This window comes from Neocloeon triangulifer, unplaced genomic scaffold (genome assembly GCF_031216515.1).
Source record: "Neocloeon triangulifer isolate White Clay Creek 2 clone unplaced genomic scaffold, ASM3121651v1 ptg000002l, whole genome shotgun sequence".
NCBI classification, from domain to species: Eukaryota; Metazoa; Arthropoda; class Insecta; order Ephemeroptera; family Baetidae; genus Neocloeon; species Neocloeon triangulifer.
In genome coordinates, this window is record NW_026775545.1 from 3,871,576 (window position 1) to 3,895,597 (window position 24,022).

The following is a 24,022-nucleotide window of genomic DNA, read 5'->3' on the forward strand; positions in this document are numbered from 1 at the left end:
GAATAGTACAAAAAAAAATAATAATGACAATTTAATGAATCGCAATAATATTCTTGGTGATTACTTTTTTTATCACCACTGTCTATACATGACATTTTATCAACTTAATTATAAATTTAAAAATTTTGCATTAAAATATTGTAGAGACTTTGTTGCAAAAATATTTAAACATGAGCTACGTTGAATTTGAAGGGAAAAGATATCAGGCAATACAAAGTTTTTTTTAATCCTGAAATCAATAATTTAAAATAAAAACTTCAAAATGGATAAAGTTAAGTAGTAATTAAATGCGCCGGGGTGGTGTAAGAGAATTGCCCATCACATCTATAATAAATTCTTTCCCTTGCGTTGTCACCATTATTTTATATAATCCATCCTGTGATCAAATATCGCTCAATATTTGTTTATTATTTGCAAAACGAACGCTAAGCTCAAATTTTTTTGCCACTGAAGCAGAAAAGGTATTTTCTGTACAGGTAAACGAAAATATACGACTCATATTATTCATTGTCATGACACAGCGCGACTGTTCAGCATCATAAAAATGGAACCTGGAGGTTTAATTTTTTTTATTTTCCTTGGCTGCTGCACAAACGTCTTCTTCATGGAAATCCTAATCAAGCAGGACCCTGGCATTGGAACTTTGGTCACTTTCACACAATATCTCTTCAACTCGATATATGGATTTATATTTTCATCAAAGTATGAATAATTCTATTAAATGTATTTGTTGATTTTTAAAGCTATTAAAAAATATTTAATTTTCTTCTTAGATTTGGGACCAAGAAACCGGAAATAAAATTATCGGAATATGTGGCTCTGGTTCTTCTACTCTTTGCGGCCAATATTTGCAACAACTGCGCTTTCCTTTTTAACATCTCGATGCCCCTGCACATGATTTTCAAATCGGGCTCGCTAACAGCAAACTTGATTTTGGGAATGATGATTTTGAAACGAAGTTATTCAAACGTCAAAATTGCGTCGGTAATCACAATAACAATTGGAATAGCGATCTTCTCCGTACAATCGGGAAGTATCCTCAAGTCTGAAGTGCACAACGAAGGTGACAATAAAGAGGTGAAGAGCGACTACCGGATTTACGGCATGGACTTGGAATATATGAAATGGCTCTTTGGCGTTTCTCTACTGCTTGTGGCTCTGTTTCTGTCAGCAAGGATGGGCATATACCAAGAAGTATATAATTGAAGGAAAAAATATATATTTTTTTTTTAATTTTATGGAAATAAATTTCAGGTCCTTTTCAAAACCTATGGCAGGCATTCCAGCGAAGCCCTCTTTTACACTCACTTGCTACCTCTTCCTGCCTTTCTGGTAATAGCTCCAGACCTCCTGGCGCACTGGCACCTTGCCCTTCACAGTCCCATCATGATCTTTTTTGGCCACGAGGTACCTAGCACTATTTTTTACTTGGCCGGTAATGTGCTGACCCAATTTGTCTGCATCAGTTCGGTCTACGCTCTGGCCACTCAGTGTACCTCTCTCACCGTTACGTTTGTAGTAACCCTTAGGAAATTTTTCAGTTTGGTCATATCGATTGCCTACTTCCATAACGCATTCAATGTTTACCACTGGTTTGGAACTATGTTAATAATTGTTGGAACCATTGCATTCTCAACAGAGTAAAGTTTGGCATTATTGTAACTTGCACAAATTTATTTCATTTTCATTATTTATTCTACTTCTTCTAAAAGACGAAAAGGTTAAAAATTTCAATGAAAATAAGATGGAAGTCGAGTAAAATAGTTTTATTTTTAAAATTTAAAATACCAGAGATAATTCAATTAAAGCTTACTAACTTATCTTAAATCCGAATGGAGGATCTCTGTGATGCTTTGTCACTTTTGTCAGCGCTTTTCCTCTTACTTTTGGATCGTGCTGAAAATGTTTAAAAAAAACATAAGCAAAATGATTTTTATTTAAATATAATTTGCAATACCTGATTGAATTAGCACATCGTCATCCTCATCAGAATAAACGTCAGTTGTTTTCTTGCTCCTGACCTGCCGCACTGGACTCTCCATCTCGTCTTCGTCTTCCTCTTCAACAATCGGCGCATTTCGATTGGCAAGTCGCTTGGCTGGCTGCCGTTTGTTCCTCGCAGCCGTTTGTAAGATCGATTCGTCTTCGTCAGAATCGACCAACTTTTTTCTGCCTCGCTGAGGTCTGGGCGTTTGTTCAAAATCGTCATCTTCACTGTCAGATCCTTTAGCCCTCTTTTTGGTCGGCGCCTTCTTTCTACCAGGGGCTTTGCGCTTTTCTTTCTGAGCGGCCAATTCGGCTTTTGCTGTCTCGGCCAGGTCGGCTATTGCTTGCTTTGCAGCATCCTTGTCTTTGACGCAAGCATCCAACAGCTCCTGCCACCTCTCAAACTCCTCCTGTAATCAAAATCCCAATGAAAAACCAAGAAAAATAACAGTATCAAGCAAACAACCTTGCCCTCGGTTCGGAGCTGCTTTCGAGCTGCCTGCACCAACTCGTCGAATTTGGCTTTGACTTTCGGGTACTTGAGTTTGTCGGCATACATGTGCGTTGCGTCCTTGATGGCCTTGACAGACTTGGAAGTGATGGGCAGGTTACTGATGCAGAGAGCCAAATTGTAGCACTCAATTTCTTCAACCTTGTCCTGGAAACGGCTGCACAACTTTTCAACCAGCGAAACCACTTGCTTTTCTTTGTCAATGTGCGGAAGGACTTCCCTGTTAAAAATCAGTCTTAATTTAAATTTCATCAGTTATCTCTGAAAACTTGCTTCATGATGGTTTCAAACTGGCTTTGGTTGCTCTCAGAGTACTCTGCTGACAGCTGGGAAATCATGTCCAACACCAAGTTGTACAGAATGTTGCCCTTCGTTGCCAATGTAGCAAAGAAGTACTTGGCAACGTCTTTAGAAATTCAAAACAAATTTAGATTGCAATTAACAAATATATGAATGGGATATACCTTGGCACCTCTTTTCCTCGTCAGTGAGAGATTGGGCGAGAGAAGTGATTTGGAACTTGACTCTGATCATGTCACTGAGAATGAGCTTTGAAATTACTACCAAAGCTTCAAAGCGCACATTTGTATCTTCATCTTTCAAGCTAAAAATAAATATTATTGTTAGCATTCTATTTAATCTCAAAAAAGGTAGCTTACCATTCATAGAGATGAGGCGAAAACGGCTCACACTGATTTGGGTATTTTTTCATCAGATCAGCCAGGGTGTGAATGCAAGCGATTTTCACTCTAATGTCCTTGCTTTTGCTCAAGATGGTCACGAATTTCTAATATATTTTCAGAGCTCACATAATTTGCAAACAAATTAATTCAAAATACATACCCTCAGATTATTTCTGCAAAAGGTAGGCGACAGCTTCATGTACTTTCCATAAGCCTGAATTGCCGTCAAGCGCAAGCCGTGATGGTGGCAGTGAGAGGAGGAAAAAGACTCTTGCACAAATTTCCTAAAGATTGTTTTAACTTAATAAAAATATTCACAAATAATTTAGGTCTTACAAGAGACATCCAAATGTGTTTTCATTTACAAGCAGTTCCGAATCGCAAATTCTGAGCAGGGCGTCCAAATTTTCTTCTTCCGTGTTGTTCAGGAAATATTTGCTCGAGCTTTTCATCAACTTTTGCACATCAAACAAGGCCCCATCGTCTTCTTCATCGGCCATACTGCTTGTTGTGGTGTTAGCCTTGGATCGACGGACTTTGCGACGGTCCTTTTCAAGTTCCATCAAGTTCTTCTGTCTTCGAATTTCCGACATGATGTCCTCGTAGACGAAAGTGTGCATTTCATCAGCAATCTTTCCAATTACATGCACATACCTACAAAAAGATTAATGTTAACACTTTTACACTAATATAAACATAGGCTTTACCTCAAGAGAACAACATGGGGAATGGACGACGTTGAAGGAGAGGTTGCGCTGATTGGTCTTTGGCTTTCTGGGTTTTGAGTATCAAGCTGGGTCAAGGGCTTGTTGCTGACTTCATCAAAAACTTCTCCATTCATTTCACTTTCCTGGTGGTCTGCAGGGTTGTATTTCTCCAACTCCTCATTCATCTTCTTCAGAATTTCTCCGATAAGAGAAACAGGCTTTTTGCACGTCTGTAAGCAAAGGTTTTTTTATTTTAATATGAATTTGCAATGGGGAAAATGGTGTACCTTGAAAATCGCTTTGATGATGTAGTCTGATAAACCACAGTAGTCGGTGTCCGAAATCTTGAATAGGCCTTTGATAATTAAATTGGTCATGTGTGCAAATATTTCATCCTTCAGAGGAATTCTGTAAAAATGGAATCTTCATATAGCAGCAACCACTAAAAGAAACCCTTGTCGGACGTGAGGCCATTGAGACCGTGCTCGAGACCATTGGTATCAGTGGGTCTCAGTGGGTTTTAGGTCCATATAAGTATTTTTTTTTAATTATGTGGAAATTAGTGGAAATTAAAAGTTTTAATAAAAATTTTTAATGTAAGCAAAATTAAAATAAGTTTACACTAAATAAACATTAAACGCATTAAACTGAAACTATTATTTAAATAGATGTGTATTAATTTGACTCGTTAATAAATTAAAATTAAAATGAATTTCAAACAAAATTATTTCATAATTTAAAAAAATTGCTTATGGACATAAATATTACCAAGACCTATGTACTGATACCAATGGTCTTGACGGGTCTCACGTTTGACAAGGGAATTTGAATTTTACCTGAAGGGATTGGCCAACATTTCAGCTGTGACCTTTGGCGAAGCAAGCGCAAGCACGGCAGCTGCCCATTTTGCTAATTCAAAACAACCTTCGCCTCTGCTGCCGAAACCAATTCTGTCCAATGTTTTGATCTGCTCTTCAACGAGGGTTGGTTTATTTCTATAGAATTAAATTTTTTTAATTATCAGAAATGATCATCAAAATTAAAACCTACATAAGAGCCAGACTCAGTGTGTGAAGAGCTGGAACACACTCGTTTTTGGTCTTACTTTCGACCATTTCCCAAAGGGACTGTAAGATATCATTATTTTAAAAAATACTATTACTATAATATGTCAACTTACATAAAGGCACTCATTGTTAATATGTCCCTCATTCACCCATGTCTGGATCAAAAGTGAGACACTCTTTTGGAAATTTGGATGAGCATTGTGCACCAAGCAGCACACCCTTTTCATGGCCTCCATGTAATTGTCACTAAATACAGAAATCAAATATTTTGATCAAAAATCAAGGGCTAAAATCTTACTGCGTAATATCAGTATTGAGTTCTGGATCAATGCTTGACAGGTAGATTCTTCTGCAAGCTTCCGAAACAGCAGTCTTTTGCTTCACATCTTTGCTGTGCAGAAATTCGAGAAGCTTCAAAATGCTATCATTCTCTGAAAGGAGGCCGAATTGCTGGGCGGACGCAATAAAGTTGATGGCCTCCACCAGATCTGTAGTTTCACTTGCTGCCAGCAGAACCATCACGTTCTCACTGGCTATGCCTATCTGCTCTGAAAACTTAAGGCAGTTCTGCAAAAAAAAAAGGAGAAACAAAATTTATTTTTACAATATTTTTGCCGCATGAATTATAAACCTTGAGAAATTTTATAATTTCTTTCTGCTTCTGGATATCTTTTAGAGCATCTTCAGAAGTTTGTCCTTCAGTAGACTTTGGAGTGATTGCAATAAGGGCTGTCTTGAGCAACGTGCACATGTAGTCAGTTTTGCGCAAGATGCGGCTTTGAAGACGTTCCTCTTCGTCTTCCTCAGGATCATCTTCGTCGTCATCATCATCCATTGCAATGCTGAAAATTTGTAATTAAAATTTTTGTCTTCTTTTCGGAGGAAGCAATAATGAGACGTTACCCAAAGGCATTTTTTTCGTCATATTTCTTAGTTAGTTCAAAGGCCATCTGCACAGCGTCTTCCATATTTCCACATAGGAGCATATTTCCAGTTTTCCGAATATCCTCTTTCAACCTGGCTGCTTTCTCTTCTTTGCTCTCTTCTGGTGCTTCATTCTCCTCAACTTCCATTTTTTCTTCAGATTCATCTTTTTCTTTTTCCTCCTTGCCATTTTCTTTTTCCTTCTTCTCATTTTCTTTCCTCATATCTGTGACAGAAAAATAAATAAAAAATTAAATAAAGATAAATTTGGAAATTCTAATGAAAAACCTTTGGACAACTGCTCATGGACGATGACCTGCAAGTGTTTCTCCACAGATTCCCAAACCTCTTCAAGATCATGTTCAACGTAGCCATAGGTAGCCTGCATTTCCTGCAATCTGGCTTGAGCGGTTTCCAACTGTTTAGAAATCTTATCTCTGTCCAACTGGAATGAATAATTATGTTATTACAAAATTCAGATACTTTCAACACAAAAAATAATTACATTCCCAGAGAATGGATTGTGTTCCAAACAAGTTTTCAGGAACCTTATGGCGTCTTTTCGCACATAGCTGCTCTTGTCAAGGGTCATCTGCGCGATCTTTTCTATGGTCCTCAGTAGCAACTTGGCAGGAATTACTTCAGCTTCACACAAACTTGTCCACGCTTGCAGGGTCTGAAGAGAACGTTACTAAGTGCAAAATATTATTTTCTCTTGTAAGTACCTTGGATCTTGCAAAGGCATTCGTGTCCAAGAGATGCAGTTCGAGAATCTCAAGCAGTGCATCTCTCTCTGTAGTTTGCTTGTCAGTCAAATTTCCAGAGGCATAAATGTGCATCAGGAGATTCTTGGTGGCTTCCAACATTCCAGTGCGAAGAGAGTAGGGCTGGTACGCAAATATCAAAGACTGTCAAAATATAAAAACGAAAATTGTGTGCATACCTCATTTTCTGAGATGTCAAGGATAAGATCAATATTTTGAATGAGACTGGCAGGTTTTTGCTGTGACAAAGATACGACGAATGATCCAAAGTTAGAGCCGGCCTTGGGAGTGATATTGGTGTCACTTTCAACCTCTGTCAAAATCGAGTGCAGCAACCCAGTGTTGCCGCCGGATTCTTCGAGGTTGGAAATGCTGCTGGCCAGAGGAACAGCCAAATGCTCATGAAGCATTAAAAGCTTAAGAAGCAAAAATTTATAACACTGTGGATATCTGTGCATAAAGATAATTACCTGCAAGAGTCTTGGAATGAGGGAAAGGCCAAAAATGTACTCCTTGCAAAGAACAGAGAGGATTTGGAAGATTGAGTCCCTCATCGACTTCTTGTTCACAAAGCCAATTTCACGGTCTTCGAGAATTTTCAAACAAATACGAGACACTTGACTGAAAACAATTAAGCCTTAATGCACGATGAAAACGAACAAAAATGAACTCACTCCAAAAAATCATCAGAAATGTTAGCTTTCTTCCAGAGGTTTTTAAGAGGCAAACCAACCAGCCTGTATAGTTCATTAATTCCACAGGTCTTCTCGTCATCCCAACTGAACTCATTTTTGTCAGCACCCTTCTTTCTTCCCTGAGCAAACCAAAAATGTTATCAAACTTTTAAAAATTAAAAATTGTGAGAAAAACCTTTGTGGGTTTGCTGCTGGTCTCCTTTTCACTGATCGATCTTTCTTCAAATTTGTACATTAGCTCAGTGCAAATATAAAATATCATCTTCGTATTCCGCAGGAGTTTTTCCCGAATGTTATTCTCGATGTTGCCCTTCTCCAGGAATGGTCGCAGATTGGCAACATGAAGACCAAAGGCTAGCGAAAAGATCACAATTAATCAAATTAATTACTATTAATTTTTTTATAATCAATAATGCACAATACCTTTAAGGGTGAGCTCCCAAACTTCACGAGTTACTTTTGGAGACAGTTCTTGGAAGTTTTTGATGCAGCTGTACAAAAGATCAAATTTTCCAAAGATGAAGTCGCTTAAATCCTCATTTAAGGTCAAACGCAGGCCTGGAAAAGTTTTTTAATTGAATGAATTGCATTACATACAAAAGGAAAATTTGGAAAATTTTAAGAGGATTGCTTACTGCTGTACTGATCTCTGATCTCCACTGGCGCAAGGACGTCCTGCACATAATACTGGTTTTCACCGAACTCCAGCAGCTCATCAATGCTGTGCGGAATGGTAAACTCGGCTTCTTCCATTTTTCAATGTTTTGTATGAAATTTTGTTAAAAATCAACACAAAGTAAGACAACACACACTCAATTCGAAGATAAAATTTCTTTTTGCAACTCAGAACCGCAACCCGCAACTGTAAAAACACAAAACACAGCTTTTTGGCGCGAAATATCATAAGCTATTTTAGCCAACAGGACAAAGTTCTACCACCATGAAATCCTTTTCTAATGAACACACATTACTCGATATAAATGTTGCAAATAATAATAATTAATTTAAAATATTATTTAAATAATTTTTAACTTTGAAATTTCGTGACAAGACGCCAGAACGATTGAAAGGTCAATGAATAGTTTTATGACAAAGTTGGCAATGTATTATGATTATGATTCATCAAGTCATCCCAGGTGGGTGGACCCGGTGTTGTGATAATAACTTTGGGTCCTTTTGCTAATTATTTTAGCCTCTATTTTTCACACTTAGTAGGAGGCAATAAAAGTATTCAATTGACACGATGAAATAGCAACAATGCTTTATTAAATTATTAACGCACCCGAACGCACCGAAGCCCCACGTATAATTCGAGGAGACGAGGAGCTGAATCGGTTCAAAAGACGAAGAAGGAATCTCCGAGTGTGTTTCTTACATCATTAGGTCGACAGGTATGTAAACACTTGAAACCACTCTGGCAAAAATGTTTCCTTTGGCAGTGTTTTTAAATGAAATTTTGGGATTTCAGGATGGAACCTACTGTGGCAATCGCTCTGGTCTTCATTGGCTGCTGCTTCAATGTGGTTTTCCTTGAACTCTTGGTGAAGGAAGACCCTGGAAGTGGCAATTTGATCACCTTCTCTCAATTTTTGTTCATTTCCATCGAAGGATTCATATTCACCTCAAGGTATGCATAATTATTAACATAAAAAATTTTATTTTTAAATGTCATTTTTGCGCAGATTCGGCACGAAAAAGCCACGGATTGGACTTTTTGACTATTTCATCCTGGTCGTCATGTTCTTCACAGTCAGCGTGTGCAACAACTACGCCTTCAACTTCAACATCCCCATGCCACTGCACATGATTTTCAGGGCGGGCTCCCTGATCGCCAACATGGTCATGGGCATGTTGATACTCAAAAAGTGTTACACACCATTGAAGATCGTGTCCATTCTGATGATCACGGCGGGCATTATTGTTTGCACGCTCGAGTCCGGAAAGGAGGTGAAGGCTACCGACCCCAAAGAGGTCAACTCTGACCCTCAAACTGACTACTTTTGGTGGGTCATCGGCATCATTCTCCTGACGGTTGCACTCTTCATGTCTGCGAGAATGGGTATTTACCAAGAGGTAATGTTTTCTATTTTATACTATAAGTAAAAATATTTCAGTCAACAAGGAATCTTATCTAAGGATTTTCAAAGGAAAGACTAATATTTAAATTAATACATAAATAAATTTATAGTCAAAGAGGAAATTTTGAATTAATTATAATTAAATTGAAGTTTTGTTTGCAATTATGCTTACTCTGTAATGTTATAAATAATATTTTTTATTATAATTTTCCAAAATTGTTTAATTTCAGGTTTTGTATGTAAGGCATGGCAAACACCCAAAAGAGGCACTTTTCTACACCCATCTGATGCCCTTGCCGGGATTCCTGCTGCTCTACTCTGATATTTGGTCACACTGGCTGCGTGCCCTGGACAGTCCCGCACTCGACGTCTTTGGCTTCACCATGCCCAGCACGATTGTCTATCTAATTGGCAACGTCCTCACGCAGTACCTTTGTATCAGTTCTGTCTACGTGCTCACCACCGAGTGCTCCTCGCTGACAGTCACCCTTGTCGTGACGCTGCGTAAGTTCCTCAGCCTCCTCTTCTCCATTGTGTATTTCCAGAATGAGTTCACAGTGAGCCACTGGATCGGCACCATTCTCGTATTTTTTGGCACAGCGATTTTCACAGAACTGCTGCAAAGAACATCTGCGTTCTTCAGCACTCCTGCCAAAAAGAAGGATTGAGCAGAATTTGTGTTTCTGCTACATTGATGTCTTTCAGACTGATTTAAAAGTTGATTGTCATTACGAAAGCTTCAAATTTTTTATAAAATTTGACCTGTATGATTATGTTTGTTCCTTTGAATTATCTATATATTTTTTCAAGGCATTAATGTCTGGTCAAACCTCTTAATTTTCAGAGAAATTTCAATCAAAGATAAAAAGAGGAAAAATCTTTTTTAAGAACTGCTTAAAGTGAATTGCAGCTAAACTAAAATCATTGTTAATTTTTTCTTAAGCACATGAAAATGCTACTATATTGAAAGATATTTTGAAATTTTTTCTTTGATACTCAAAGAAAAAAACTGAAGCTGAGTGATGCATTTTAAAAACTTCAATTTCAAAAAACCTTGCCTCGTTACTCATAACAATCATAGCTCACCAAAAATACTGTTAGGAAAAAAATGGTGATTATTAAAAAATTAAATTATGCATTTGATATCTTGTTGAAAACACCTTGTATCAATAGCCAACTAGTTAAACTCTCAAAATTTAAGTCTTTGCCATCCTTAAATTTGCTTTTGAAAGTATTTTGTTATGATTTCTTTAAGAAACACTCCGTGTTATTTAATTTTCCTTATGGAAAGCCGTTCAGCAATTTATTCCTTCCACCTTATTAACTCTTCACCAAAGATACAAAAAAAATGTGTAAAAATATTCTAAATTATTTTTAACCAATCTATCGTTTGTGGTTGTCAATTAGCTTGACAAGCGTCGAGCTTAATTTTAAAGATTAGTAAGTGCTGGAGCTTTGTTGTTTAAGCGCTTTGTGATGCCAAGTTTATAAGCGCTCTTCTGTTGTGTACGATGTTCTAATCATTGCAATGGGATTATTTGAATCAACCTCTCTGTTTTCCAAATAAATAAAATCACAATTTATGTTGATGATAAATTTTTTAGCTCATTTAATTAATTTAAAAAAAAAAAAATGTTTTCTCATTAGCATAAGTTTTGGATAATTATGTGGGGCACAGACTGAAAGTGAAATGCACCCACAAAAAACAACAAGAGGGTGGGTCTTCGTGACGCACATTCTCTCGAGAGCCTAGGCCGCGCTTTTGAGGGGCACACAGTCAGACAAGAATAGCCCGGCCCGCGCGACTGACTGTGCGAGTCGCCCGCCGCCGCCGCGTGGTCCAGTCTTTGGTCTGTCGGCGGTGTCTGCTCGTCTGCAGGCAGAATAAATAAACCCTCGGCGGCTCATTAATCCGTAAACGCCGCTCCTCGCAAAACCATGGTCGGCGGCGTTTCCAGCGGCAGAAGGTAGTTCCACGTGCGCCGGGTGAAACGAGTGATGTGAGAGCAGGCCCTTGGCTATTGTCAGCTCGCTGGCACAATGAGGAACAACGTGCCTATTGAGGAGGATGAGCCCGGCAAGTGCTGTGCCTTCTGGTACTGCGTGTGGAAGGTGTTCACCTGCATTTGCTCGCACTTCATTCTCATCTCCATGGTCGTCTCCTATTGCATTATGGGCGCGTACACTTTCCAGGTACACAGCTTAAAAATTTCTCAATAAAACCCAGATTAAAAATGTTGAAGAGTTGGTTTTACACAATAAAAAGTTATAGTTGAAAGGAAAAAAAAATTTTGTAAAATGTATTTTAATAATTTTATTTAAATTTTGAAAGAGCTTTTATTTATAAATCTGAATTGCATGGACTTAAATAATTCGTTCTAATTTTATTTACAAAATTTACACGCAAATATATAAATTCTAACAAAAATAAATAAGTTTTATGCTTTCGCTTGTTTTTTGTGTAGGCGCTCGAGGCCAAGAACGAAGTGGCGCGCAAAGTGGACATCAAGTACAAGCGCAGCAATTGCACCGACCGTCTTTGGCAGCTAACGCAGGAAAGTGACGTCCTGCGTCAAGAAAACTGGACCGAGCGGGTCATCGTCGAACTGAAAGAGTTCGAAAAGGACCTGTTGACAGCCATGAAGAAGCACGGCTGGGACGGCACGGAGAACGAAGAAGCCAACCAGTGGACTTTTTCCGGCGCACTTTTTTACTCCATCATCGTCATCACCACAATTGGTCAGTATAATTTTTTTACATAAATACATAATTTTACACAAGACAAATATATTATCACGTAATTATAATCACATTTTTATAAGTTTCAAAAAGTTCAAATTACTCGTCTCCGGGGAAAAGTTTGTTTGTTGCTGGAAGAGTGCTACTGTTCAGCTTTCGAGGGTGAATTAGGGGTTCTCCACTTCCTCTGGGTGGAACATCAACCGGTCCTCCTGGGCCTACGAGCACGCCAGGTCCTCTCACAGGCCGAATGAAATTTCCACCTGCGCCGCTGGGATTCAGTTCAGGCCTTGCGTAGTGCTGGTGAAGGGCCGTGTTTCCGAAAAAGGATGGCGGTTTTGGTTTGTTCGAGCCTGATACGTGAGAGTTGTAGCAACAATATTGCTTTCCGGCGTCGCAAGAACCCTAAAAATACATTTTTCAACAATATATTTTAGTACATTTAAAAAACGCGGTGACATGTGGCATTAGAAAAATTTCTTAAAGGCAATATTTTTAATTTAATTTATTTAAATATATTTTTTTCAAATGAACTTCAAAAATATTTAAAAATTAATTAAAAATTATAATGCTTACGAATTTGATGCCAGGAGAATTGCAGTTGAAACTGAGGGCGCACTTGCACGTGTCATATCCTCCAGTAAACAGCGACGGGTCTTTCAGATATGGATTTTCGTACGCGGGCGTATGACCATTGTGGTCACCTATTACAGGACGGCTGCCGCCGAAAGGTCGATTTCCATCAAAGCCGGCACCATAAGGAGGAGGAGGTCCTCCTGGACCACTTCCGCCAAAGGGTCGGTCTGATTGAGAGTTATGCGGGTTGCCCGCAAATCCTCCTCCGCCACCTCCAAAAAGTGGCTTGGGGTTGTTGATGCCATTTATGCCAGGAATGTTTCCCAAATGGGGTCCACCTCCAATCAGGGGCCGGTTTGGGAATTTTTGGGGTGGTCTTCCACCGGGAAGGATACCGCCGCCGCCACCCTTAAAAAATTTTATTTAATAATTTTTAGTTACAACACAATTTATTTTCATTCGAAAATCTTACCTGGAATCCAACTCCGGTTCCACCAAAGGGAACGTCACTGACTGTTCCACCTGAGCCGTATTTTGTAGGGAAGGGCAGGTGTCCACCGTTGACCCCAAAGGGTGGTCGGAAATGCGGTCTGTAATATGGGCCGTCTTCTTCCAACTCATGGACAGGAGGTGCACCACCTATAGAACAACAAAAAATTACACGGAAAAATTAAAAATGTAAAAAACTGCATCAAAATTTCATTTATTTTAAAAATGTTCAAAATCAAAACTTTTTTAAAGTAAATACCTGGCCGATTTGGAAATCCACCTGGTCCACCTCCTAGCGGCTCGATGAAGTTACCAGCATCCGAATTTATTCCGAATCCACCTCCAGGTGGTCCACCGTAGCCTCCGTAGCCACCCCCAGAGCCGCCAGGTCTGGGACCGTTTCCAGCAATGCCATATCCAGCGCCGCCGCCTCCGGGTGGCCCGTTGAATCCGCCACCGCCAGGCGGACCGTTGAAGCCGCCCCCGGGTGGTGGCCTGTTGAATCCGCCGCCTCCAGGTGGACCGTTGAACCCGCCGCCACCCCCAGGAGGACCGTTGAATCCGCCGCCTCCAGGCGGACCGTTGAACCCGCCGCCACCCCCGGGAGGACCGTTAAATCCGCCGCCACCCCCGGGAGGGCCGTTATATCCGCCACCCCCAGGTGGGCCATTGAATCCACCACCCCCGGGGGGACCATTAAACCCACCACCACCAGGGGGGCCGTTGAATCCGCCTCCAGGTCTAATTCCTCCAGCTCCACCAAGACCATACGAGGCGCCAGAGTCGTAAAGGCTGCCTGGTTTGTTTGTTGCGGCCGGAGGCAGCAAGGTGGGGCCCCCAGTCAGTCCGTAACTGCCTCCGTTTAGAGATAGGGTAGGTCTGTCACTTTGGGGGTTGCTTTGGCAAATGTGTGCTAGGGCTAAGAGGCTAGCGACCAGTCTTAATGTTGCGGCTGATAAAAAAAAAATCAACAAAAATATTTTATATACAAAAAATAATATCTTATATAATAATTAAATAATAAATTTTTAATTGTAAATATTTTAATTTGAGATAAAGATAAAGGCGTGTAAAATTTCGACTGGTGATTTAAATTAAGAACTGTTTTTTTTTTATCAATTATAATCAAATGTAATCAACGTTGTAAATTTAATGCGCAAGAAGCCCAGAATAATTTAAACTTTTCAAGAAATTTGAAGTTTGTAAAAAGAAAATATATATATTTTTATGATTTATATTTTAAAAAGTACTTACTCATGATTTGTGTCTGTCACAATTTAGTTGTGGTTATTCCAAACTAAGCAAGATTATTCCAAAATGCAGCACCATTGGGGTTCACGGAGCACTCATGCACCGAGCCAGGTCTGCAGGCAACTGAATCCAGGTGCACGCAGGTGGGGCGGTTTTATCCAACGGTAGTCACGGCTGGTGCATGCCTATCAATTTGGGCGACCTCGCTTGCAAACACCGACCCGTGTGGCTAATCCTTTGTCGCGAGCCAGGGGATCTTGTACGAAAGCAAATTCAGGGCTTTTACCCAAACCCTGACATCCAATTTGGGAATTACAAAGGCCGAGTTAATTTTGACTAAATTCGTGAATTTTGAAACAGCAGTCAATTTATTCGGTTTAAATTATTTTCCTCCTTAATATATAATGAAGAGGACAAAGTAATTTTTTACGGTGTCCCCTTAAAATAGTTCACCGAAAATATTTCAGAATGGGTAATTTATTAAGGGACAAGAGAGAGATGGGCATCTCTTTCGCGGCCCTCATCTCTGACAGGCTGGCGAGTCGAATTTTGGCCTTATGCCACTTCAACTCACTCGATCCACATATAAACCTATCAAACACACGCACACGAAGGCGCACTTTGCCGCCGAACGCGCGACCACCGAAATCCAAAACATTGTTTTATTGCTTTTCCTCATGGCCAGCTATATGTACAGATGTCAGGTCAGACTCCATCGTACTTGTTGCACACTGGCTTGCCACAAATTCTTTCTTGAAAATCACGCCGCAACAAAATTTCATTTAAAAAAAGTTATAATTAAGTGCAGTTCTCAAAATCATAAAACCAATTTGTATTAAGCTGCAGCATGTATAAAAATATATATAATATTTTATTTAATTCAAAAATTATTTCAAGTTAGTTTCATAGATCTTTTGGCTCAATTTTCAGCAGGAATGATTTTAAAGTAATTTTTCATTTTCATTATTTTGATGTTTATCTGTTCTATGAATCAGTATGTATTAATTGTAAAAGAACGAAGAACAAGTATACAACTGAAAATTATAAACAATTACAGATGCACACAATTATATTTAATTTGTAAAAAACAGTGTAAAAAATAACATATTTTGTAATAAAAATATATTTTTGTGTAGCTTCAATCTTGGCTTACTAGGTAGAACAGGTTGTGTAGTTGTTCAGTTCATGGTTCATTGATTATGATGAAAATGGCTTATAATTGCTTTCAGTTTGAAATTATAATATGTATAATTATTTTTGAAGTAACTAAGTCTTGCATTAAAATACATATTGAAATGAATTTTTATTGCAAAACTTTTTGCCAACTTTATGTGTGTTGTTAATTAAAATGCATGAATTGAGAGAATGTGCGAATAAAAGAAGAGACAGTGAGTCGCAAATCGACCTTCACCTAATTGCTTGGCGAGTATACTGACCGCGCGCGTAATGCACTCCCGCTGCGAGACTCCAGACCGGTCCTACACATAAACAACCAGCATGCGCGTTTGTTTTTATTTTTGCATAAAGTCCAGGCCGGAAGCGGCGAACAAAAGGATGAGCCGCGGCCAACTTTCACTTATCAGCAGATCGGAATCGCTCGCTCATTAGCAACACAATATTTAAGTGCTCGACTTAAATGCCGAACGACACATGCGTTATCCCATTATTTGTTCGCGGCATCTCGGGCGGAACTTTTTGCCCTGGTGTTGCGCGGGATGAGTTGGGATTAGCGGTGACGAGAGCCCAACTAAAACAACTGTAGCGTGAAGAAATGACGCAGAAAAAAACAACAACTTGTAATGTTTACTTACAGTCACACATTTTATTTTTTTATAATTACGTTGTTGAAAAATTAAAGCTAATTTGACTAAAATACATAAAGATATAATAATTCTTTTAAGAAAATGTCTTAATAATTAATTAATATTTTGGTAAATAAAAATAATTTTTGAATCTTTGACTTAAGAATCTTTTAAATTCACTTCAAATTTTCTAAGTGAAAATTCAATTGAAATTTTAATAAATTTGCATTTTTCTTTTTAATTTCAACTTTTAATTGATTTTCCAGTAAATTAAATTTTTTGTATTTCCTTCTCAAAAACACGAAATCTAAAACAGCTAAGCAAAACTAAGAGTGAAAATTACATTGATTGTGAGAGAAATGGCAGCCAGCTTTATGTAAAAAAAGACTAACAGGCCCATAAAAAAAATGAGCTTTTAAAACTTAAACCTACTTGCCGTGCTGAAGCCATAAATGGGGGAAAATATCAAAAGGGTTAAATAATTCCTACGCTCAGTTTTAAATCGAGGATGCAAATAATTTCTGAAATGTGTGGTTTTCATGAAGAAATAACATAGATTTTCAAAATAAAATTTATATGCATTTAATTGGTATGAAAAAATTATTTGGTGCCTCAATCTGGAAATTATTTAACTCTTTGTCCGAAGAAGATATTTATATATAAAATTGAGAGTTTTTAGCGCTTTATCTATCAAAAACATAACTTTAAGTGAAACTTCTTCAGCCATGCAAGTTTTTATTGCGACGATATGAAAGCCACAGCGAAACCAAATATGCAATACATGATTCTTTTCTTTACGCTTGCGAAGCAAAATCTGATTCCGCGGGGCCGCGAGCTGCTCGCAAGAGAGAAATAATATAATTATTCTTCCTCGCTCAAGTGTTGCAAGCGCGTGAGTGATGCGTCGGCCGTTCTTGAATGCACTCGCTCCAGCGTTCGAAAGTCGCCGCAAATAACCCGGCTGCATTCATAATGCGATCGTGGGCGCGTCGGCCAGACACTGGCCGAGTTAATTTTCTCTCTGGGCGAAATTCGTCGTGTTTAATTACACCACACCAAAACATCATTAATTTCGGTCGCCTTAAGAGACGCTCAGTTTATGATGTAGTTTTTCTCAAACGCGACATTAAAATCTACTCTCTGAAACCCACAGCAGAGCTCTTTGATTTTTCAAAGGGACCACGTCCGGAGGAAAAAGTTTGGTTCTTTTATTTGTGTCTGGAGCGTCGGTTTCGACATTTATCCCTGCCATAATTAACAAAAAGTCAACTTTGAACTGCGAGTGAATAAAAATAAAATTAAAATAACAAGGCCTGAAGGAATTTTAAAACATCTAGAAATTTTTTTTTAAATGATTATTATTTTTTTAATTTCTTCAAAACTGATTGAAATTGTTCATAAATAAAATTAGAATCTTTGAAATACAATAACATAAATTTAAAAATTATAAACGCGTATAATATCAAATTTACTTGGATTTTTTTTAAACTTAAAATTACAGAATCCTTTAACTTTTTATTGAACAATTTTTATTTTTTAGGTACACTTTTTAACTCTGTGATGGCACTGCTGTTAATTAAAAGTCCACCCGTGGGACATCAATTAAAATCGGGAGCAAAAACAAATTCCACAATAACATGTAAATGAGCTAAGAGAATCACAAGCTCGCGGCGGGGCGAGATAAATTTTTCTCTCAGGAGGGCATGCCGAAGACACGGGACGCGTCGAGTGACACGGAATATGTGCAGGCGAGGCGCGAGGGCTGTCCTGTCATTCTCGCACGCACCGCGCGCCTTGGCCGCGCTCCAAAATCTGCCGCTTTCGTGGTAGATTAGGCCTAAAGCCACTTGAGGCACCCGAGAGAGGCAAAATAAAATATCACTCGGCCCGAACGCTGTAAATTTCATCTGCATCGATCTAGCCAGGCGGAAAAAGATGGAGTGCCGGAATAGGGCCGAAAAGAACAAGGCCGAAAATGGCTGAGCAGAACAGGGCCGAAAAGGAATAGGGCCGAAAAGGAACAAGGCCGAAATACCGGTGCAGACGAAATAGGAAGAACCGGTTTTTTAGGAAATCACCGCGATTACCGTGTTATGTCAACCCACCATCCCTACAAGAAACGGGACGTTTCGGGACACAAAAACTTTTATCGTCGTACTTTTAAGTCAAAGTAAGAATTATCTCAAATATTTAATTTATGGTAGGGAGGAATTTTTTTATATTCAATGCAGTTTCATCCTATGGGAATTTTCTAAAATGTATTTTTTCATAAAACTGGCCCGACCAAAATTGATAAAAGTTTCACCAAATCACGTTCATATCACCCCCAATTAAATAAATTAAATGGAAAAATAAAACCAATAGGTCAGCCGACATAAAAAATTTACATATTGATCTTATGGGAAAAGGTTGAGCAGTATTATATACAGAGTAATTATTATCATATGCTTCTCATTTATAGGAAAATTTTAAGTGAAAAATAGAAAAAACAATGATACCTCGCCATATTTGCCATACATATGAGTGATAAGTGTCCACGACAAATAATTTCTTATAAGCTCATGGTTTCCGAGTTCCGATGCAGAATGTTTTTTTTAAAGAGATCAATATATCTTTATCTTGCGTTGTGTTGTCCCCCAAATTTCTGTGACTTTGTGATTATGTGTCTCGCCTAAAATGAAGATTTTTTGCCATATTGTCAAATCAATCAGTTTTTAAATTTTCAACTATTTTCCAATGCGAAACGGCCGCATGAAGGATTTTGGATAATGATTCTCGCTGAGACGCGCTCGCGGTTATCGGTTATTTTTCAGCTTTCGGCCTTGTTCCTTTTCGGCCCTATTCCTTTTCGGCCTTGTTCCGCTCAGCCGTTTTCGGCCTTGTTCTTTTCGGCCCTATTGCGGGACTCCAAAAAGATGAGCTGATATTTATCAAATTAGTAAACAGCCCACGCGTCCAGATCAATCTTATCAAAGTTATGAAGAGGAATTCGTTTCTGGCTGTGAATTAGAAGGGATTTCAAACATATTAGAATGTTGGTTTAAAATTTGTTTTAAAGAAAACACAGTCTAAAGGTATAAAAGTTTCAAAAATGTTTATTTAGAAGAAAACTTAGATTTTATTTATTTTAATCATTAAAATTATTTAGATACGGGCAAAATTTTATGTGCACCTTATAATCATTTTTATTTAGTTTAAAACATTGACAAAAATTAATATGCTAACGTATTCTTTTCAAATACATTATTTTATTAATTAAAAAAAAATAAAATTTAAAGAAAATAAAATTTGATCAAATATCATTTTTGATAACCCATTTATTTTGCGCAATTTCAAATATTTTCAAATGCAAGAGTCCCAATAATCTTTTTTCATGTTTCTGTGGAATGCTTGCTTGAAACTTAAAAATAATTTTACGCGGACACATGGTGTGATTCACCACGGTGTCGCACGCTTGGCCGCCCATCGAGGGGAAGCACGTCCAATTTGGACAATTTTACGCTTACGCAAGGATCCCGTGCATAATAAATAAGCGCTCTTACTTTTCTCCCATCAGCGGCACAAAGGGCATAAAAAACAAGCGGTTATGAGCAGCATGTGCCTGACAACTGAATGGAATTAGAATATATATGATGCAAATCACAGCCATTAAGTTTGACATTGTGTCGTTTGTTTATTTCCACTGTAATTGCAAATAATGAATATGGCACAATGCATTTTAAAATAGCGAGGTTTTGAGCGAAATTCCATTTGCCTCTAAAAGTGGTGTTTGCAATAACTAGTAATTTGAATGCACTTCCTAAACATATCAAGGATTTTTCATACAAAAACAATCTTCAAATATAAACAAAGGAGCCATTTAAAAAAGAAAAACAAATAACACTTTTGAAAATTTGTAGTTTTTTCAGACAGTGATTAAAGGTTTTATCTTAATCTTAGATCCCAGTACTTGAAGTTCATGAAAATATGATTTTTCCCCCTCTTAAATCTGATTGCTGTAATTTAAGCAATGCGCAATTCCGTTTCTTTTTCTAGGCTACGGCCACATCGCGCCGAAAACGCACTGGGGCAAGGTGGTGACCATTTTTTACGCCATCCTCGGCATCCCATTGATGCTCCTGTGCCTGTCCAATATCGGTGACGTCATGGCCCACTCGTTCCGATTCATATACTGGAAGGTCTGCTGTTACGTTTGCACAAGAAAACCAAAGAGGTCGCATCGAAGGGGACGAAGCGCCCGAGGGGGCACCATAAGACAGCACAGGTACGGAAACGTTCATTATCAAAATATTTTGATTCTTATGCTAATTAGTATTTTGGTTGAAGAATTTGACATTTTGCAGGGACTGAAAAAAATAGGTTTTATCCACGTTGGAAAAGAATGTTGGGAAAAAAGCAGTAAAGGTTTCTTTTCTTGTTCGATCATTTTTTTTTTTTTTTTAATTAAATACTAATTTTTATCAAAATTGTAATCAAGAATTCAAGTTAAAATCTTGTTTCCAGATTGATTTATTTTTGTTTAACAATAAGAAACGCATTTTTTTTTCTTTTACTTGCTGAGAGAAAATTATTTTCAGAAGCTCTGGAGGTGCAAAATCGCGGTCAGCGTCTTTCCGTCGCTCAGCAAGAACGTCGCAGCGCTCGGCGGACAGCGCTCTCGGCCTCTCTGACAGCGTGATGACGCGTTCCTCATACTCAGACAATGAGTTTAGGTGTGTAGCATCAAAAAATATTACTTCTCATCGAATCAAATTCAGCAGCAAATTGTTACGTGAAATTTTGCCTCTCGAAGACGCAATCGGTGAGCGCAGCAGGATGTGAATGAACGTGAGAAAGACAAGGCCGACGGCGTGCGAGTAGGCCTTGTTTGAAATTCAATTGATAAAACTGGAACGGCCGTTAAGAACACAATGAGAAACATAGTAGAGAGCTTTCATTTTATGTTGCGAAGAACCACCAATCAGTCTTAAAAGAATGCAATCGTTGCAAAACAAACTTCGATAAATTAATATCTTTAATAAAATTTAATATTGAAAAAGGATTTTAAATAAGTCCTTAAAATCCTTGAAAGGATTTATTTTGAAAAATTTCAATTAATTAATACTTTTGATTCTCACTTTAAGGAATTTTCACTAGCCCTTGTTATATTGTTAGTTTTTAAATAGTCTTATTTTTTTCTTTTATATTCTTTGCTATTTGACCCGAAGTGAAATAAACTAGGCGATGAGAAAACCGATCGTAAAACCTTAGAAACGCAATAAAATCTGTTCGAAGCTGAGACTCGTTCGCGCCTCCTTTCAACTAAAATATCAGCTTAAGCAAAAAGCAAATCAAAAAACACGGTGAAACAAGAATTTAATTTACTTTCTCGGGTGTGCATATATTTATATATTTTCTATCTTTGTGACCGACAAAGGCCGCGCGTCAGTCAAAACGGCATAATTGAGCCGTCAACGGACTGCTCTGTTTATTTACTGTTTGTTTAAAAAAAGAATTGGAAAGAAAAGCTGACGAATGGGCCAGTGGCCAACATTATTTTCTTATCTCCCGCTCTATTTCAACAGAGACGCTTTATAGTTATATCCTTTCATGTTTTTTTTGCTTTAAATTGTTATATTTTAATTAAAATTTCAGATACGATGATACGGGCATGGAATTAGTGCAGCATCCTCAGAATCTCCAAAAATCTCGCGGGGTGGACGCGACCCTTCAGGTGCAGCAACCCTCCATGATGGCAATGGGACCTCAGCTCAATCAACCTCTGCAGCAAGCCGCGCAAGGTTAGTTGAAGAAATTTTTTTAATCCACACTTTGAGGTGGCAATTAAGATTATCAATTGAATGTTTTGGTGTGGCCTATGTGACGAAGCCACTTCCTCCAATGGATGCAATTTTCGCGTCCTGTTTATTGCTTATCGCCTTTGTTAATGCGTGTCCCAATTCTTAAAAGGGATCAGCGTAGGAAGCGACAAACGTTTGGTTTTCATTTGAGGCTTTTTAATTTGACCAGAAGAATTAACCAGAAGTAAAATACGATTGTAAAATTTAACCGCTAATTAATGATGTATTTATTTTCTTTACATTGGAGTTTAAAAACCAAATAATCCAAGTATTTTTAAAAACAAAACATATTTTCCAATTCAATTTTATTTTAAAATTTGTATGCTGTAAATTTTCCAAATAAATTGGTATGAAAAATGAGAAAATAAAATAAGTGATGATTATTTTTTGACAATAATTTCTTTTAATCGTGAATAATAAAATAAAATAAAAATAGCACTACATAAAATTAAATAATAAATTTGTCTCTTTTACACTTTTTTTATTTATATTTTTACTTCCACAAAAGAAAATATTTTCATAAAAATTTCAACTTTAAATAATTTAATTTTAATTATTTCAGGAGGTCAAAATCCGCCAGTTCTATTTAACCGGTACATTGACGATGCGTCCCAGCAGCAGCAACAGCAAGGGTGGCGAAACAAAGGCAGGCCAGGGGTGGAGTTGGACGCCCTTCCAGCCGGTCGAGGGGACTCGGTGAAGAGCACAGCCTCCCTGCCCAATCCAATACCCTCCCCTACTGGGCCTTTGCCTGGGCCTCCGACGGGACGCTACCAGCGGCAGGGCAGTTCGCGTCTGGGTCGTTTGCGGGAGGACCCTGAGATGATGGACGAGTTCATGTACGTGTACGAGTCCGAGCCGGAAATCGATGACACGCCGTCCAAGCCGGTGCCAATTTGGCTGTGCGTCTTCCTCGTCGTCAGCTACATCTTCGGCGGCGCCTTCCTCTTCGCCGAGTGGGAAAAGTGGGAGTTCCTGGACTCGGCGTACTTCTGCTTCATCACCCTGACGACCATTGGCTTTGGCGACTTTGTACCGGCGCAAAGGAAGGAAAAGGCCGAAATCAGCATCGCCCTGTGTTCGCTGTACTTGTTGTTTGGTATCGCACTTTTGGCCATGAGCTTCAATTTGGTGCAAGAGCAGGTCATCAACTCTGTCAAGTCGGTCGCCAGACGGCTCGGCATCATCAAGGATGAAAATGAAGACGAGGACTGAAGTTCAATTTCAAACATTTTGAAGTGATTTTTTAAGGTGAAAATTTCTGTTAAAATTATATCAGCAAATGATTATTTCTAGATTGTATTCCCCACAATTTTTAACATTTTGTTTCTTATCTTGGAAAATCCATTTCGAAATTTTTTATTAACAACATTAACTGTTGAAATAGTTTTTAAAAAGTTCTAAAACTCCCGTTAGCTGAAATTTATTCTGAATCATTACCCCAAAGAAACTTATTTGCGAAAAAAATTTGCCCTTTAGTTGTCTGTAAATACGATCAATTTAAAATTATATCCGTGGCTTTTCAAGCAAAATTATTGGTTTATTTTATAATAATAATAATGATTTTCATCTCTGACGTTTTTCAATGCATTTTTCAACTTCTCAACAGCATGTCTGTCATTTCTTTTCTACCTCTCAATCAAATTGCAAAACTGTCTAATCGCGGCCTTCCTCTGAAATGTAAATAAAGTGGCGAACTATTGATTCCATCAGCAACTGGTTTTCTTTTATTGACTGGTTTACGCCTCCTCTAACCGGCTTCAACAAGATCAGCATAATCTGCAGATATTATAACAAAGTCAGATCACGCCAGCGAGGAAAATAAATAGGGACGATGAACTAATTCCCCTCCCTTTTTGTAAACAAAGAACACTTTTTAGTGATTTAAAAAATAAAGGCAACCTCTAAAC

The 24,022-nt window shown here is 38.2% G+C and overlaps 5 protein-coding genes across 8 annotated transcripts; 3 read left to right on the top strand and 2 right to left on the bottom strand.

Moving 5' to 3' along the window:
• The first annotated feature begins 519 nt into the window (after nucleotides 1-519).
• Nucleotides 520-1,938, top strand: LOC132205284 (UDP-xylose and UDP-N-acetylglucosamine transporter-like). 2 transcript variants are annotated; one of them, XM_059634243.1, is made up of 4 exons: nucleotides 520-702; nucleotides 774-1,194; nucleotides 1,255-1,407; nucleotides 1,467-1,938. In XM_059634243.1, the coding sequence occupies exons 1-4, from the start codon at nucleotides 545-547 to the stop codon at nucleotides 1,527-1,529; spliced, it is 795 nt and encodes a 264-aa protein (XP_059490226.1). In that variant the 5' UTR covers nucleotides 520-544; the 3' UTR covers nucleotides 1,530-1,938. The 2 variants fall into 2 exon arrangements, with proteins under 2 accessions (XP_059490226.1, XP_059490225.1); XM_059634242.1 differs by having other exon boundaries at nucleotides 1,255-1,892.
• LOC132205283 (condensin complex subunit 1) lies at nucleotides 1,752-8,210 on the bottom strand. The gene is made up of 25 exons (XM_059634241.1): nucleotides 7,973-8,210; nucleotides 7,761-7,895; nucleotides 7,513-7,691; nucleotides 7,317-7,456; nucleotides 7,113-7,263; nucleotides 6,822-7,058; nucleotides 6,604-6,765; nucleotides 6,384-6,554; nucleotides 6,167-6,323; nucleotides 5,858-6,104; nucleotides 5,586-5,796; nucleotides 5,253-5,521; nucleotides 5,068-5,200; nucleotides 4,938-5,014; nucleotides 4,724-4,882; nucleotides 4,175-4,295; nucleotides 3,888-4,117; nucleotides 3,517-3,834; nucleotides 3,341-3,464; nucleotides 3,157-3,284; nucleotides 2,962-3,101; nucleotides 2,771-2,903; nucleotides 2,453-2,717; nucleotides 1,958-2,396; nucleotides 1,752-1,896 (listed from the first exon to the last, which is right to left on the bottom strand). The coding sequence occupies exons 1-25, from the start codon at nucleotides 8,088-8,090 to the stop codon at nucleotides 1,823-1,825; spliced, it is 4,518 nt and encodes a 1,505-aa protein (XP_059490224.1). The 5' UTR covers nucleotides 8,091-8,210; the 3' UTR covers nucleotides 1,752-1,822.
• A 259-nt stretch (nucleotides 8,211-8,469) lies between these two features.
• Nucleotides 8,470-11,018, top strand: LOC132202243 (UDP-xylose and UDP-N-acetylglucosamine transporter). The gene is made up of 4 exons (XM_059629037.1): nucleotides 8,470-8,728; nucleotides 8,806-8,964; nucleotides 9,020-9,410; nucleotides 9,646-11,018. The coding sequence occupies exons 2-4, from the start codon at nucleotides 8,807-8,809 to the stop codon at nucleotides 10,081-10,083; spliced, it is 987 nt and encodes a 328-aa protein (XP_059485020.1). The 5' UTR covers nucleotides 8,470-8,728; nucleotide 8,806; the 3' UTR covers nucleotides 10,084-11,018.
• Nucleotides 11,019-11,171: 153 nt separating this feature from the next.
• Nucleotides 11,172-23,957, top strand: LOC132202216 (potassium channel subfamily K member 18). 3 transcript variants are annotated; one of them, XM_059628994.1, is made up of 6 exons: nucleotides 11,176-11,608; nucleotides 11,881-12,154; nucleotides 20,308-20,536; nucleotides 20,850-20,984; nucleotides 21,907-22,052; nucleotides 22,675-23,955. In XM_059628994.1, exons 1-6 carry the CDS (start codon nucleotides 11,456-11,458, stop codon nucleotides 23,325-23,327), a joined length of 1,590 nt encoding a protein of 529 aa, XP_059484977.1. In that variant the 5' UTR covers nucleotides 11,176-11,455; the 3' UTR covers nucleotides 23,328-23,955. The 3 variants fall into 3 exon arrangements, with proteins under 3 accessions (XP_059484994.1, XP_059484977.1, XP_059484986.1); XM_059629003.1 differs by having other exon boundaries at nucleotides 11,177-11,608; nucleotides 20,853-20,984; nucleotides 22,675-23,954; XM_059629011.1 differs by lacking the exon at nucleotides 20,850-20,984 and having other exon boundaries at nucleotides 11,172-11,608; nucleotides 22,675-23,957.
• On the bottom strand, nucleotides 11,601-14,911 carry LOC132202232 (uncharacterized). Its single transcript, XM_059629024.1, has 5 exons — nucleotides 14,474-14,911; nucleotides 13,479-14,171; nucleotides 13,203-13,369; nucleotides 12,731-13,138; nucleotides 11,601-12,559 (listed from the first exon to the last, which is right to left on the bottom strand). Exons 1-5 carry the CDS (start codon nucleotides 14,475-14,477, stop codon nucleotides 12,254-12,256), a joined length of 1,578 nt encoding a protein of 525 aa, XP_059485007.1. The 5' UTR covers nucleotides 14,478-14,911; the 3' UTR covers nucleotides 11,601-12,253.
• Nucleotides 23,958-24,022: the final 65 nt, after the last annotated feature.